The sequence below is a fragment of the Mobula birostris genome, chromosome 7 (genome assembly GCF_030028105.1).
Source record: "Mobula birostris isolate sMobBir1 chromosome 7, sMobBir1.hap1, whole genome shotgun sequence".
Classification (NCBI taxonomy): Eukaryota; Metazoa; Chordata; class Chondrichthyes; order Myliobatiformes; family Myliobatidae; genus Mobula; species Mobula birostris.
In genome coordinates, this window is record NC_092376.1 from 25574216 (window position 1) to 25587825 (window position 13610).

Sequence of the window (13610 nt, forward strand, 5' to 3'; positions counted from 1 at the left end):
ACACAAGATGACCTAATTTAGAAACTGTTCTGGAATGTATGTAGAAGTTTTTCTATTGCTCTGTGAAACTTGCATTTTATCCTCTACATGTAGAAGATTTCTCCCCCCCCCCCATTTCTTTCTCCTAGACTCACAACCCCAATTCTTCCCTCCTTGATGGAGGATATCCAGCATGATCTGCAGAATTTGCAGAAGTCAAGTATATTTCGGTGCATATTAATTGTAGCATATTGCTACATTTAATAACTTTTCACAAATGTTTTAAGGTTAACATCCTTTTCTTTTTATTTACAGATTTTAACTATCCCAGTGAGGGCACTTATTGCTGTGGGCTCGTTGGTTTGCTCACCCAAACACATTGTTCTTCCATCTACATTTCCAGTAAGGATATTAATGCACATCTCTGCTATTCCAAATTTGAAAATTTTTCTGTTGATTTATTTTGATTTTTAAATACCATTGGTGAGTTTAAATAAAATTTAGTTGTCTTTTGGACAATTCATTTGAATGGAAGGAACAAAAGGTAAAGCTAAATGAGTTTTTTCTTTTGCATTACAATTGTGTGTATAATTTGGAAGTTGTTTATCTTGTGCTGTACTGTGTAACATTGTCAGTGTTTTACAATATCCTCTTTCCTAATTGTAAAGCCTGCATTTTGTTTTGTAGGGGAAGGTAGTTCATCATAGTTTAAATATAATGAGTTCCTTCTCACAGAAGGTGAAACTGCAAAATATACGTTCTCTCACAGAGGATGTGCGATTCTACTACAAGAGAATGAAAAGTAACAAAGATGATTTGGAATCAAAAAAGAAGTCCAAAGTTAGTCATATTTTGCATTTTATAATCTGCATGAATTATCTTGTATAGTGCACTTATGCAACAGATGTGTATTTGACTATTTGAAATAATTTCTTTGTTTACTTTTATATAACAAATTGTACTGATGTGCCCTAATGATATTTTAATTTTTTATTTACAGATAGCAAATATTTATTTTGATGCTGGTTTACAATGTGGGGATTATTGTTATGTAGGATTGCCATTTTTATCTAAATGTAAGTATTTATAATTCATTTTAACATAACTAAATATATGCATGAAAAATGCAGTTAGTTACTGAATTCAGCATCTTTTTTTCCTTTCTACCATCTCCCTCCCTCTTAGCGGAGTTAAGAATGCAGCATAGTCTCGCAATGCAAGATGATGCTTGGGATACAGACTGGGATTTGTATAAAAACTTGTACAAAAAATGGGCAGAACTTAAAGAAACCTCAGGGCACAAGTGAGTTTTTTCAACATTTTAGTAATGAAAATGTGCAAATATTTCATAAGTATAATTGGTTAATAATATTAAAGGAAGATCACATTAGCTTACCTTCCTTTTCATCTTGCCTTCTGGCACTTAACTAAATTAACTGGTCTTAAATTAATTACCTTTTTGTTGTTTTCCTGATAGAAAGAGAAATTGGATACCATCCTACTTCTTTGGAACATGTGTTACACAGGGTGAATGTCTTAAGTCAAATCTAATGAAGCAATAGCAGGTCTCATGCAAAACTTCCAGACAAACTTAATTTCTTTTGAGGTTATTTAACATGTAAAACTTTGAATGCCATCTTAATACTGATTTTAAGAATTTTTGTTCCTTGATGTTAGCATACCATGGAGCTATGATAATATTAAGTGTCTTGAGGTCAGAACAGTGGCTAGGAGTAAACTCGAAGGAGGTACTTTGTGATAGGTGTGATGCAAGTTAGCAGGTAGAGGAAGTGAGTCCAAAGCAGATTATAACTCCACTGGAATTTTAATTTGTTTCAGTTTCAACCTGCAAGTTTACAAAATTATAGCTGGAGTTTTATTAAACATTCAGATCCTGCTAGCACTTCACTTTCCTAGTAGATCTGAGAAATAAAACAGTACAGTAGAGCTTAGTAGCTGGCCTTTAGGCTCATGATATCTGAGCCGACCATGATGCCAATCCAACTTATCCCATTTACCTGCATCCATCCATCCATTCCTTTCCTGTTGATCTAAATGCCACTGAAGTTAGATTGCAACATATTCATGTGAATTTGGTGCAATGATGGCTGGCAAGTTAATAGAATTTATCTGTGTTAAGTAATGACGACTGGAAATACTCCGTTAAATTCCTGCTGTTGGTATCACTCACGTCATGTCAGCAAACATAGAAATGTGAGTTCATGTGATCCTTGCAGAGATGATTTTTCAAAAATGTTGGACAGAGAAATAACAGATTTTATAAGTCTAAACGATTAGAGGGAAGCCAATTTGTGTACATTAATTTGGAAAGCCCGTTTAACAGTAGAAGAGTATGGTATTCAAGTTCTTCGACTTTATGCTTGCTTGTAATCTTCGTGTTTTGTATTTAATGATTATGCATTTATGTGAAGTCTTTGAAGGCTTTTTATTTACCTTTTTAGGGTGGATGCTGTTTTTGAAGTAGATACAGACCTTCAGAAAAATGTTCAAGCTGTGATCTCATCAGAGCTTGTGTGGCCATCATTGGTCAATGCAACACATTTAATTTTCCCACTCACAAACACAAATAATACTTCAGTAAGTATTTATCGAAACCATGTAAAAGTATTTTTTTTCAATTGCATGTTGTGTAGCTGTAAACGTTCATTGTCATGTAGTAATTCTGGTAAATAACTATTGCTATATTCTTAAATTCATTTCCTGTAGGAACAAGAACTAATTTTAGAAAATCCAGCAGATGTACCTGTATTTGCTCAACTTCTTCCTTTAGCATTGTATCCCAATCCTTCAATTGTTGCAGATGTGTTAATGGAAAGGTATGCATTTACTTTTAATATTATTTCCCAGTATTTGCTCTTTAACAGTGGGATCAAGTGCAACCAATAGTTATGATACTCCTTCCCAATGCACTAAAACTGGATGGTATTCCTTCTTGCCTAACTCTCAATTAAATGTATATGTTCAAATGTAGCCTGTCAGCTGTTGATTGGATGGCGATTAAATTGGTAGCTCAATACTAATTCAGACTTTCAACAGTCACTGAAATTCTAAAAATTGCACTTTACAATTCTGAAACAAAAAGAGAAATTACTGGAATCTCACAGCATTTCAGGCAGACTCTGGAAAGAACAGCTATGAACATTTCAGTTCGAGATTGTTCTGGTGAATTGTATAAGTGAGAAAGCAAGTTAGTTGTAGTTGTGGATGAATGGGACAAAAGGACTCTGTGGTAATGCATGGTTTCCAAAATCTAGTTGTTTAATGAGCACCATTAGACACTTCCCTCTAAAACTAAATATCTATTATGGGACTTGAGCTTTGTGTATATGTGGTTGTTTTCCTTAAGTCTCTATGTGGGAGACACAAGCTATTTTTTTATATACTGAATAGCATCTGAAATTCCAAGTGATGTAACTAATTTAACCTACTACCTTTAGAGATCATTCACTGCAAAATCACCTGAAGAATAGTTGATTTCAGACAAGTAGAACATTAAGTATTGCTCATTTATTATGGTTATTGGTTTATTATTGTCAAATGTACCCAGATACAAGTGAAAGCTTTTCTTTTGCATACTGCTCATGCAGATCATTATACAGTGCATTGAGGTAAAACAGTAATGCAAATAAAGCGTAAAAGCTACAGGAAAAAAATGCAGCGTAGATAAAGAATGCACATGATTATAACAAGGTAGTTTGTGAGGTCAAGAGTCCATCTTACTGTACAAGAGGTTTCGTTCAGGAGTCAAATAGCAGGGGATGCAAGTAAGGTCATTCTGGGTAGGTTTAATTCTCTGAAGCTTTTTGACATTTTAGCAGCCTGTTAGGAGGCATTTTGACTTCATACTAACATAATGTGAAGAGGTAATCACTGGAAGTATGCAAGGGAGGCTATTTCTTGTTTCACACCTTAAAATCGTTCAGAGGCTCTCCTGTTCTAGCATCAGTTCTAGTTAATCCCAAATTCTTAGTACACAAAAAGCCCATAACACTGCTACTAATTATTTACAATTGGATTTAAGTTGGATTTAAAAATGATACATTCTTAATGATAGTATTTAGTAGGTTGAGTAATCGTAACTTGTACCAATATCAGATCTGTTGTTGTATTCATTTAATATTATCTAAGATGTATGTTTTTAAAAAAAATTCCAACATTTCCTGAAATACTTGTTCTTTATTTCAGGCTTCACCTCGGCAAGCAAGCAAATCTAGATACAAAGACATTTGAATTTAAGATTGTTAGTAATCACGTAAGTAAAGAAAATTCGATCAAGTAAAAATGATTTCATTTGAGGGTTAGATTCGAAGCTCTGGATTTCCATTTAATTTGGTTGCCTCCTTACATTCCATAGAACATTGATTGGATAATATAAAGTCCTGAACCCATATAATGAGTGAAATGCAGCCTTTTCTCATTTGGATGACTGCTATTAAAGCCTCAGTAATGTCCTTCTAATAGAAAATATTAAAGATCAAACTTCAGAAATTGATTATCTGAGAGGATGTATTTAAACAAAAGATAGCAGCTACTTTCTCTTTGTGTTTTTTTTCATTTTTGTTCTCTTCACAGAATGGGCAAAAGCAGATTTTAAATTGTGTGTGATTGTTCTGTACAAATTTATTTAGAGAATAATTTGTAGTTATATACAATACTTTTAAAAGCTGAGTGATGATTGCATTTTGATATTTGGAAAAAGTATTACCATAAGGAAGATTGACACTTAAAATTGAAAAACTCAGACCTTACAGTTGGATTATTGAACTTGGGTGGGGAAGCTATTTAGATTGAAAAGATCCCAAATGTGATACCTGGTTTATGTTAAATAGCGAGAATTTAAGATTACAAGAATTATTCTTCTTAACCCAATGTGGGATTATTAGTAGCATAGATACTATTCTGCATTATTTTTTAAATGTGATATCTTGTCAGTTGGTTATATTCTTTTAATTAACAATCCAGCGCTGTGATATTCACAGTGGCTCATTAAGTTTGCTGATTCAAATATAAAACCGCGTTCTCTGCAGGACATCAGAGATATCCCTATTAACCAGAATGTAATCGTATTGCCATCTCAAAATCTAACTGATTTTTCTATAACAAAGGGTTTGATGGGTACCAGTTGTGGAATTAAACTGTTTAAGATGAGCAAAAATCCCCTAATTCAAGCTAGTGTTTAATTATAAATACTACATTAATTATACAGATGCTGGAAATTTGAAATGAAAACAGGTAATGATAGAAATACTCAGCAGGTTACATAGTATTTGTAGAGAGAGTAGAGTTAATATTTCAGGTTAATAACTTCAGGTTCTGAAGAAGTGTAATTGACCTTGTGTTAGCTATGTTTCTCTTTTCACTGATGCTGCCTGAGTATTTAGCTGAGTGCTTCTCCAGTATTTCCTGTTTTCATTTACACCTTCATATTTTTGTTCACATCAAGACTGGTTTAAATACCTGTAATCTAGCTAACTATCTCATTAAAGATGCTCTTTTATGTTAAATCAATTTTTGTTTTAGTATTACAGTATTTGAAAGTAATTGAGCAAGTAGTTTTTTTAAAAAAAAGCACTCCTGAATGAGACTATGAAAATTGATTCTGTAATATATGAGGTTGCTTGGATTTTAGTTTTTAGTACCTTTGTAAAAGAAGGAAATTTTTCTGTAATGCAAATGAACATTTTCCCCTCTTCTTCTCTCACCTTTCATTTTCAGACATCCTCTGTTAAAAGTTCTTCGGGATTTGTGGAAGGTTCTTCTCGGCAGTATGTATTAAATGTAATTCTAAAGCCTGGTGAAAGAAGAGCTGTAACAGTGAAGTTTGCACCAGTTCACAACAGAACAGTGATGTCTTTAATTATTATAAGGTATGTTCTCTTGTTGTATGAACTCCTGCTTGGTTTCCCCATGTCCTTATTTGTAGTTTTAGAATGCTTCTGTGCTTAAATATTTTTTATTTAATAAAATATTTGAATCTGTGAATTTAACTTGGTCATATCTGTACACTTCTCAGAGCTATTGGACATGGAATAGGGAAAGTTTTTAACTGATGAAGCTTGGTAAATAGTAGTACATTATTTATCCATGATTGCCTTACTGATTAAATACTTTACTCTCTGTAGAAACAATCTGACAGTAGTGGATGCAGTGGTGGTACAAGGACAAGGAACAACAGAGAGCCTGAAGCTGGCAGGGAAGCATCCTGGTCCTGGAAGTTCTTTACGCTTTAAAATTAATGAAGTTTTGCTTAAAGATTGTTCAGATAGTAAGTAATTTAGTGCTGTTGAAAACGTTATTTTAGCTGGTATTCTTTTACAATGTAATAATAAAGAAATTGGGATAATGTTAAAATTCATATAAGACATGTTACCAACGAAACTGAAACCCGTTCTTGAGAATTCATTGAAGAGCTTGCACTTAAATAACAGCTTTGGTATCCTCAGGATATCAATCATTTCAGAAAAATTAAGAAAAAATTTTACCAGGAATAGAGCAGATTGATTACAAGTGGCGGTGCAACATTTAAATATTTCAACCCCTCTTGCTAAATGTATTGTTGGTATTGGCACTGCCAGCAGGCATAAGATTGTAACTATATCATTAAGTGGTGACTCAGAGCCAGCAAAGATTAGATGGGCCAATTAACTTCATTCTATGTTGTAGGAAAATACTGGATTTAAATGTTATGTTAGCTGATATATGTTTCTTACAGTTCTATCCTCAAGTTAGCAATTTCTTCTGTTACTTTATTGGAGAAATTTGAATTTGAGTGAAGAAGTCTTGAGATCTCAACTACCCTAACAAAGACTTGGATCAGATTGGTGTGAAAGGTATAGAGTGAACTAAACAGTATGATTTTAAGAACTGAGGAGAAGAGGAGTTTGGCTAGCTTGGGCAAATATTCTTTGGAATGAAGGAAGGACAGGGGAGGTTTGAGACACAACTAAGGGCCTAGAGAATGAATGGCAAGGAACATCTTATTCTGAGAAGTCGATTCTTATTGAGGCATAGATTGAAAATAATTTTTGGGAAGATTAAGGGATCAAGATTTCTTTCCTCTAGAGTGGAGAGATCTAACACTGTAGGACATTTATCAGTTGAAGCCAGCGTGGACATTTGTTAAAGTACTCGGATGTATAGTTGAAATAATGAAACTAGGATTGTCAACACTGTATCTTAAGAATAAGCAATAAGTTGGTAAAGCTGGCTGAGGTTTTACCCATCTCTTTTCATGGTCAGGAACTTGCATTAGCTTGCTAGCAGTTACCTCCTTAAATATTTCTACTTCTGACACTTGCTAACCAGCAATAACTGATGGCTGCTGTCCCTTGATTCAGTGCCATTTGCCTGGTGCCCTGCCTTACTGCTGAACTCCCCGTAGAGCTCTGTGGGCCAGCATACATCAAGTGGATGGATAGCTTCAACCTATTGTTCGAGTCTTGCTGACAGCACAAGGTCTGAATGGCGGAAGCAACATTTATATTTTGCAAAAGTCTCAACAATGTTGTGGCCTCAGCAGACTAAACCCAAATTCTAGTTGCCCCTCTCTTTCTGCTCCTTCAGTCAGGACCCCACACTGCCTTGCAGCTTGATACGGCTACATTGATTGAGGAACTAAACTCCATGCAAATATTGCTGGTGGCCACGTGGTGTGGTGCTTCTAAGTGTGCTGGGTTGTATTACTGTGTGTTCTTTTTATGGAGGTTCCTGGTAGTCACCTATCCACCCCACCCCTACTTGTCCCCTCCAGCTTTCCCAATGAATATTTGCGAAGGTTGGTGTCCTGTGGGGGTCAGAGTGGTTAGCAACTCATTTTTAATGGGAATAGACAGAATGGGTTCAATGTCTCCTGCTTATAATCTGTCTGGGCTTGCACAAGCAGTTGGGTAATTAATTGAATGATTTCTAGCATTCAAGCAATTATATCTGAGCAAGAGGCCGCTGCCTTTAGCAAAAGAGGAGAGCATTGGAGGAAGTCTTGCATGTTTGCATATTGTGAAACCAGTTCTTTAAATTGCAGAAATGAAAATGAGAGAGCCAAACTTCACGTTGAAGAGAATTTTTAAAGTAGAAAATACAGGACTGCTTCCAGTCTTTGTCAAGTCTATGGAGATCAGTGGATACATCTGTGAAGGATACGGCTTCAAAGTTGTAAACTGTCAAGAGTTTGCACTAAAACCAAATGCCTCTAAAGAAATTATTATATTGTGAGTCCTGAAGCTTCACGACATTAGTTTTACTTTAAGTATTTGAATGCTGTTCAGCCCAAGGATTTTGCTCTGCACTAATGTTAATTTGGAAATATAACAAAAATTAATTTAATAGTAAAGGACATTGATCAGTGCTGCTTTTTTTTAGTGGTTTTAATATTACCTTGTTTTCAACCATGATAACAACCCTTATGCAAGGTTTGCAGCGTTCTGGCAAGCAACCAAACCAATCAGAATCAATTGTCTAAGTGCTTGTGTTGCACTGTTAGCTCAATGTCAAACAGCTAAAAGTCAAACAGCTTAAAAGAATTGATTACATCAAAGAAAAATGAGCTGCTTTCTAGATATCATTGTAGCAGTGCAGAGATTAGGTTGTGATCACAGCTTTAAGAATTAAACTTTCAGTGCTTCACATTTAGTCTGCTGTCAATTTTATTATCGTGATCTGATGAATGTATCTTATTTTCAGGTTTACACCAGATTTCACTGCCTCCAGAGTTATCCATGAATTAAAACTCATTACAGCAGGAGGTTCCGAATTTGTGTTCATATTAAATGCATCCCTTCCTTATCATATGTTGGCAACATGTGCAGAGGCCCTGCCTAGACCCAACTGGGAACTAGGACTGTACGTGATCATCTCAGGAATAATGAGGTATTATCTATTAGATTATGATTAGATTATAATGGTAATATTCAATAACTACTGCTGAATATAACTTCAAGTTCCATTATTTACGCTGTTAGACATCTTATCTTTCATGGTCTATTCTCTAAGCAAAGCTAATCAAAATTTCCATATCTGTAGAGTTCAGTTTTGTTTAATATAGAGCGCACACTGTGTCTCCACAGCTACAGACAAATATACCCACCTTACTTGCTGAAGGGCACAGAATTAAGTATATATTGACAGAGCCAAGGCTTTGCAATATGTCAAGCGTGTTCAGGGTGCAGCTGAATCTGTTGCTTTCTTTGCACAACCATTTGACTCATTGAACTGTATCCCATAAACAAATGCCTTTTAGCATTCTTATTTCCATTAGTATACTGATGGTCAACTATCAGTGCCCTAGAGTACTGCCTGTTGTACGTAGCTAAATATGGACTCTGAGAAGGTTGGTTTAATTTGAATTTTTTGTAATTTTGAAGGCGTCAAGTAAGACCATAGACCATAAGACATAGGAGCAGAATTAAGCTATCTGGCCATTGAGTCTGCTCCGCCTTTCAGTTGTGTGGGTCTTTTTTTACCTATCTCCTTCCTGGCCTTCTCCCCGTAACCTTTGATGCCCCGTCCAATCAAGAACCTATCAATTTCTGCCTTAAATACACCCAATGACCTGGCCTGCACAGCTGCATGTGGCAACAAATTCACTACTCTCTGGCTAAAGAAATTTCTCCGCATCTCTGTTTTGAAAGGGCTCTCCTCTATCCTGAAGCTATGCCCTCTCGTCCTAGACTCTTCCACCAAGGGAAGCATCCTTTCCACACCTACTGTCTAGGCCTTTCAACATTCAAAAGGTTTCAATGAGAGCTCCCCCCCTCATCCTTCTGAATTCCAGCAAGTACAGACCCAGAGCCATCAAACGTCTCTCTTATGATAACTCTTTCATTCCTGGAATCATCCTTGTGAGCCTCCTCTGGACCCTCTCCTAAGGCCAGTGCATCTTTTCTAAGATGAGGGGCCCAAAACTTTTCACAGTACTCAAGGTGAGGCCTCTCCAGTGCCTTATAAAGCCTCAGCATCACATCCTTGCTCTTGTATTCTAATCCTTGCTCTTATATTCTTGCTTATTCCTTAGCAGGAACATATTTCTAGTTGGTCACTAAATGATTTTTTTAAATCACTAAATGATTGACAAATGTGGGCTTGGGACCTAAAAATTTATTATTAAGTGACATTGGAGTAATCCTCAAATGCTAGGATATAAAGAAATTAAATAAAATACAGCTTCCCAATAAGCCAATCTTCTATTAAAATTGATCATAGAAAAGCATAGCACAGGATCAGGGCCTTTGAGTTGCTGAGTTCCTCCAGCATTTTATGTGTTACGTCTTAAATGCTGCTATGTAATCTGATTCCACCATTTTCCCTGGCACCTATCACTTTTTTGGTGTTCTAAAAATCAAATGTTTTCCTCATAAATGTCCCTTAAGGAGAAAGGGGGAAAAGTTTAAAGTCAGTATCTCTAGTACTTGATGTTTCAATGCTTTTGTGGTAGGGGGAAGGGGAAACTCCATCTACCTTTTTTTTACTTCTATCATCATTTTTAATATTTCCTATGAGCTCACCCCTCAGCCTTCCATGCTTCAGAGAAAACAATTGAAGTTTGTTCAACCTCTCCTTGTAGCTAATGCTCTAATCCAGGCAACATCATGGTGAACCTCTTCAGTGCCCTCTCCAAAGCTTCCCCGTTCTTCCTGTAATGCAGTGACCAGAACTGCACATAATGGTTCAATTGGTCTAACCAAAGTTTTAAGCAGGTGTAATATGATTTTCCAACTATTATACTCAACACGCTGACTGAAGCCAAGCATGCTATGTGCTGTTTATACCACTATTCCACTTGTATCGTCACATTCAAGAAGCTGTGGATTTGCACCCCAAGATCGCTCTGTACATCAATGCTCCTTAGGTTTTTGCCAATTTCTATATAATTTCCTCTTGCATTGCTTCCCAAAGTGCAACGTTATCACATTTATCTAAATTGTCCGATTGTTATTTCTCTACTGACATTTCCAGCTGGCCTTTATCCTCCTGAATCCTTTAACAACCTTCCTCTGTATCCATAATTTCTACAATTTATATGTCATCTGCTAGCTGACTCATCAGCCCACCTACATTTTTATCCATATCTAAAGTGCGGTTGGAAGCCATACAGGCTAACACCGTATTTCTTTTGAATTATTTTACTTGCTAAAGTCAAAACGTTAGTCATTTGGTGTTAACTTTTGAATCTATTTGGTTTAAAATATTTGTTTTCTTTCCCAGTGTCTTGTTCCTTTTGGTCATTGGAACAGCTTACTTAGAAGCTCAAGGAATATGGGAGCCCTTCAAAAGACGTTTGTCTTTAGAGGGGTCCAATCCTCCCTTCGACGTAGGAAGGACATTCGATCTCAGGAGAATAGTTGGTATTTCATCAGATGGAAAGTAAGTATTAACGTTTGACACCTGATTTTTTTTTTTAGATAAGTTGTGAAGTATATTTCTGTTACTCAATTGAATACAGGTTCCTAGTTCAGATATTAGATTTTATATGCTGTCTTCTTGCTGATGTAGTCTTAAACTAGGCAGTAAAACCATGTCACAATTCGTGTTGTTTTCATTCAGTAATTTACAGTGCCCATTCTCAAACTTTATCAAATTCATCTGCAAATGCTAAAGTCAGAGATCCTAAATATGTTTTCTAGAGAACTTATTCAGTGAATTTTAGTCTACTATATTCTTTGCAGTCCTCCTCAAATGCATATTGGTTATTATGATACATAAAATAATGACATATTTTAAGTGTATATGATATTTCACTTCACCTAATTTTATGATCAAATAGCCTTCTAATTGCAAAGTTCTAAATCCATGTTAAGTATTTCTGTTTTGTACTAATTAACACTTCAAATATGTGATTTTTTTTTTTGTCCTCAATCTTGAAATATTAAGTAATATCAAGATTTCAAGTAATTTCACCCGAACCTATTTGCAGGTGTACAAGTTCTCATATAAAGTTCTGTTTGCTTGCAGTTTAAATGCACTTGGATCAGAATCAAATCACAGTTCTTCAAGAGGAGTATTTGGAGGAGGTGGTTCTTCAAGACCCAGTGTAGCCAACCACAAACAATTATCTGCTGCATCGCAGTTGCACAGCAACAGAAACTCTTTAGACTTTGAAAGTCCAAAACTGAAAAATTTTGCAAACAACTCAAATAGTACTGGTAGGACATCTACCCTCACAGCTTCCCTCACAACTACAAAAACAAATACCCTTGCCTCTGAGGCAAATCCATCCCACGGCCAGGCGAACAGACGGTCAAAAACATCCAGACAGTTTCACCAAACACACCAGCAACAGAGCCCGGCACAAGCGGAACTTCAGTCATTGCCACAATTACCAGCAGTGCCTCAGCCACAGGAGCAGCATAATGAGAACACTGTGTCACATCCATCGCCTCCTGTTGCATCATGTACAGAAAATGTAAATACAAGGCACAGCTCGGAGGATTCTGATATCACTGGTCTTGGAGATGCAGTGGACAGAGAATGTGAACTACCTGAATCCCCATCACCAGAAGTTTTTACAGAACAGCCTCCATCGCCCGCATCAAAAAATAAAGGTAATACATTATTTTACCTGTGTAGGCAGTAATTTGAATTTGTAGAGTGCCTAGGGCGTAGACAAATGACTTCACAAAAGTATCAAAGGAAGTATCTAAGTGATGAGATATTATGAGGGCAAGGAGTTCTGTAATACGGATGAAGCAGTTGGCAGAGGTGAAAGTAATGGGGTGGCCAAGGAGGAATTTATTAACAATCTCCAGGAATACCCTTCAAGGAAGATGTTTTTATTTGCATTTTTTCTTTTGCATTCAATATTTTTTATGGGCAACCAAGTACTTAGTGAAGTGTAGTCACTGTTCAATTATAGAAAATGTGGCAGCCAATGGATGTGTGGACAGCACTCTCAAGTGACAACTTGATCGTGGCCAGCAATTATTTTCATTATCTCGATTGAGGGAGGGGGGAGGTTGACTAGTAAATCGGGGGCAATTTCTCTGCTCTTCAAGAATAGTGCTGTAGGGTTTTTTCAGTCATCCAAAAGAGCACAAGTACTTGTGGTTTAATTATCTCATCTGAAATTATGAATGGTATAATACTGTATGCACTTAACTCAATTTTTGGTTCTCAAATATCATGAGGTAGAACTTCAATCCATGTTTTTCTAGCCCAACTGCTACTGACAGGGCTACAACTAGCTGGCTTCTTAAATGGTCACAATCTAGGTTTCCCAGAGTGCTGTCAAGTTCCAAAATTTGTACCTAGGGCTGATGGAGAGATACAAGTTTCCAAGTTGGATTATATGCCTTATGCAGCAGGTGTCCCTAACTTGTGTGACGTAAGTATTTGACAAGTGAAATAGATGGAGTTTTAGTAAGCTGATTCATTGTATACTGTAGATGAGGCACATTGTGACTATGTTGTGCTAGTAATAGAGGGGAAGTATGTTTTAAGGTGGTGTTCGGGCTGCTAACCAAATGCAATTTATTATGTTGTGTTACACAATGTTTGAGTTTTATCTATTCATTGTATAATTCAATGAAGGGCTGCACTCTTGCTGATGGTCAAGAAGATGGTTGGAGTTAAAAGAGCAATCATGCCACATAGGATACCCAACCATTTTTATTATGGCA

The 13610-nt window shown here is 36.2% G+C and overlaps 1 protein-coding gene across 3 annotated transcripts in view; it reads left to right on the top strand.

The window, feature by feature from the left end:
• The window catches only part of tmem131 (transmembrane protein 131), a 182366-nt gene that overhangs the window by 133208 nt on the left and 35548 nt on the right, over positions 1–13610 (top strand). For all 3 annotated transcript variants that reach the window (XM_072262747.1, XM_072262748.1, XM_072262749.1), the window contains 13 exons: positions 295–381; positions 667–819; positions 980–1055; positions 1165–1282; positions 2442–2577; positions 2707–2816; positions 4186–4252; positions 5716–5867; positions 6123–6265; positions 8021–8207; positions 8680–8865; positions 11200–11358; positions 11947–12536. In XM_072262747.1, coding sequence (XP_072118848.1) covers positions 295–381; positions 667–819; positions 980–1055; positions 1165–1282; positions 2442–2577; positions 2707–2816; positions 4186–4252; positions 5716–5867; positions 6123–6265; positions 8021–8207; positions 8680–8865; positions 11200–11358; positions 11947–12536 — 2164 coding nt within the window. The remainder of the gene's footprint in view (positions 1–294; positions 382–666; positions 820–979; positions 1056–1164; positions 1283–2441; positions 2578–2706; positions 2817–4185; positions 4253–5715; positions 5868–6122; positions 6266–8020; positions 8208–8679; positions 8866–11199; positions 11359–11946; positions 12537–13610) is intronic.